This window comes from Arachis hypogaea, chromosome 10 (assembly GCF_003086295.3).
Source record: "Arachis hypogaea cultivar Tifrunner chromosome 10, arahy.Tifrunner.gnm2.J5K5, whole genome shotgun sequence".
NCBI lineage: Eukaryota > Viridiplantae > Streptophyta > Magnoliopsida > Fabales > Fabaceae > Arachis > Arachis hypogaea.
The window spans coordinates 96,900,223-96,903,741 of NC_092045.1; the positions used below are offsets into that span (position 1 = coordinate 96,900,223).

The window sequence follows — 3,519 nt, forward strand, 5'->3', positions numbered from 1 at the left end:
AGTTCTCATATCTTGCCAAGAGCCTTTTATAGTTGTTTTGTTAGTTTATTTTCATTGCCATTTACTTTTCATGCTTTTTATCCAAAACCCCAAAATAACTCACAACCAATAACAAGACACTTTATTGTAATTCCTAGGGAGAACGACCCGAGGTTTAATACTTCGGTTTATAAATTTAGGGGTTTGTTTTAGTGACAAACAACTTTTTGTATGAAAGGATTAATGATTGGTTTAGAAACTATACTTGCAACGAGAATTCATTTGTGAATTCTAAACCATCAAAAATTCATTCGTCAAAACCCCAAACGAACGGACAGGTGGAATCCGCAAACAAAATAATCGTCAAAGGACTCAAAAACTGGCTCGACGAAGTCAAAGGACTGTGGGCAGATGAATTAGGATCGGTTCTATGGTCATACCAAACAACACCTCAAACGACCACGGGGAAACACCCTTCCGATTAACATACGGCGTAGAAGCAGTCATCCCAGTAGAAATCGGAGACCCAAGCCCCAGGAAAACGGTCGGAGGAAACGACGAAGAAGCAGAACGAGACCTTATTAACGAAGAAAGAAGCATAGCTCACATCAAAGAGCTAGCACTCAAACAAAGAATCAGCTTAAGATATAATCACGGCGTCGTCCGACGAGAATTCGCGGCCGACGACCTCGTCCTACGACAAAATGATATCGGTCCCTCGACCCCAGGAGAAGGGAAGCTCACCCCCAACTGGGAAGGACCATACAGAATCAAGGCTGTAATCGAAAAAGGAGCGTACAAACTCGAACAACTCAACGGCGACGAAGTCCCGAGGACATGGAACGCCGCCAACTTGCGACGATACTACGCCTAGACCGACCTAAATAGGTCGCCCCTTTATCTTCATTTTTATTTTTGTCCTTTATTTATGTTTTTAGTACTTCTCCTCCCAGTTTATGATTCCTAAGGTTTTAATCTCGGGTACTCTTTCCCGCCGATTAACCGAGGGTTTTAACGAGGCCCAACCATCAATAAAAAATTCCATTAACAGCTATTTCTATTTTCCTAAGTGTCCCAAATACGGAACAAAAACACGGCCACAACTGGGGGACTGATCACCCCCCAGGCCCAAGCACGCGGATATCCACGAAAAAACCCGACCAAATGACGGTCCGAGGGAACAAATAAAATACACACGGAATAGCCTAAAACAGAATATACGATAGGCTCGGACGGCCCAAAGACAATATAACAACGGAACATACAAAAAGGCCCGGACGGCCAATAAATACTATTAAAACGAAAGTACGGTGTTCCGAAATCCCAAAGTACACGGCCCTTGGCCATCCAAAAATATTCAAAACACAGTTTAAAGAAAAATCCAAAGAGATAAAGATAGAAGCTACTCGAGGTCGACGATCTGGCCATCACGAACAGTCTTGAAGTCCCCCATCACGGACACATCCACACCAGGAGCCAGCACTAAAACCTGAGCCCTCATCGTCTCTTCGGTAGCCGCAATTGCATCCTTTGCATCAGCTAGCAACTCCGTCTTCTCCCTCTTCAAGGCAGCGACCTCGGCCGTCAAAGTCTCCAAGTCACTGAGAAGCATAGCCAGTCTCCAAGTCACTGAGAAGCATAGCCGCCTGAGAACCCGCATCGGAAGCCCGTTGCCGCTCCTCCGCCAACTGAGAAAGAAGTGAAGTCTCAACCTCGAAAAGTCGGAGAATCTCCGCCCCGGCTTCCTCAGAAGACTTCACCGCTTTCTCCCTTGCAACCCCGGCAGCCTCAAGCTCCTCCTTCAGCTTAGCCACCTCAGCCTGGGAGTGACGGAGCTTCTTATCCAACAAGCCAACCTGAGCCATCACGGGCTCGGCTTTTCGAACAACAACGGCAGATCGGAGAAGGGCACGATACACCGACTTAGCCTGGAACGAAACGTCACAGCCATCAAAAAATGACTCCGTTCCAGGCATCAGGTGTTGATCAATAAACCCTGGGGCATCGAAACGTCGGTCCATCACACTGGGCACCAAACCCTCCTCTTCAAAAGTCTCGCTGCTTGGCTCCTCAGGTCTCCTCCTCTTCCGAGAAGCCTCGCAGCCGTCACCACGACGACTTCAGGCGAGTTCGCAGGACCGGGAGAAGCTTGAGCACCGGTACGCGCTCCCGAGGAAACTACCTCCTGAGAAACGGCCTGAGATTCCACGGCCGGATTTGAAACAGGAGTAGCCGGAGACGACGACCCCTCCTCCCGGCCCAACGTTGCCTTCAGCCGTGCTAAAGAAGTCAAACCACCAGCCATCTCAACTGAAAGAAAAACAAAAACCCCAAGTTAGAAAAACGGGAAAAACAAAACACAGAAACCAAAAAAGAGGACAGACACACACCAACATACGACCGACAAGCAATCGGATCTCCCATGACATCCCGAGGATTTAGAGGGTGCTCCCCAAATAACTGCCACAGGACAAGGGTGATATCCCGTTCCTCCGAAGTAAGAAACTCTTGGGAAACCCGAGTAAATACCGACGGCCCCGCCTTAAAGTTCCAATAGGTGGGGAACCGCCGCTCACCCTCCAATGTCAACCAAAAAGGATGATGCCCCCTCGCGGGACGAACCTTAAAATACCCACTCTTAAAATCGTGAAAAGAATCTTTATACAAGCCGAAAACCCGACGATGAGGCTGAGCTCTGAAAGATACATACCCCTTCTTGTGCTTTCCCTCCTTAGTCGGAAGAGTACACAGGAAGAGGAAAAGGAAAACGTTTACTGAGGCAGGAAGCTCTAAAAAATCACAAACAAGTTTGAAAGACCGTATCGCCGCCCAGCTGTTTGGATGTAGCTGGGACGGCGCCACGGAGCACCGATTCAATAACTGCTGAACAAATGGAGAAAAGGGAAGCCGAACACCGAGTCGGGTAAACATCGCATCCAATCCGGCACAGTCAGGGAGTCGAGATTGGTATAGCAAACTCTCTCGTCAACCCCAGGAAGGGAAAGCTCATAGTGGCGTTCAGCATCGCCACCCCCCACAAACAGCCCCTTCATCGCGGAGCCGTTGGAGGTCCGCCTCCGTTATCCGCGACGGCGTCCCCCAGACATCACTAGTGACCCAAGAAAAAAGACCAGGGACACCCCCCGCCGGGGCCACCGGAGCCCTCACACCCTCCGTCCTTCGGCGAGCCATACCTAAAATATCGACGAGCACCACCGTCAGCCAAACCTCACGGCAGAAAACGGCAGATGAAACCAAAAACAAACACCACCACCGTACACCACTAATTATACGGAGGCACTCGCCCCCCTTATGGAACCCAACAGAACTATCTACCACCATACAAACACCATAAAACTACTCTAAAACTACACTTAGCAAAAACAAAACAAAATGCAGCGGAAGACAAAGCAGAAGAAGCAAAAAGAGACAGAGGAATACTAACCTGCTAATTCGGAGGAAATAAACCCAAGGAAAAATGCCACGGCAGAAGATCAACAGAAAACACAGAGTGCGAAAGGAAAGTAGAAAATGCTCTTT

General features: G+C 48.6%; 1 protein-coding gene across 1 annotated transcript; it reads left to right on the plus strand.

Moving 5' to 3' along the window:
* Positions 1 to 409: 409 nt before the first annotated feature.
* Positions 410 to 853, plus strand: LOC140175713 (uncharacterized). The gene has a single exon (XM_072204254.1). It carries the CDS (start codon positions 410 to 412, stop codon positions 851 to 853), a length of 444 nt encoding a protein of 147 aa, XP_072060355.1.
* The last annotated feature ends 2,666 nt before the right edge of the window (positions 854 to 3,519 follow it).

Coding starts and splice junctions, on each gene's coding strand:
- LOC140175713 (XM_072204254.1), top strand. CDS start 410: ATGGTCATACCAAACAACACCTCAAACGACCACGGGGAAACACCCTTC.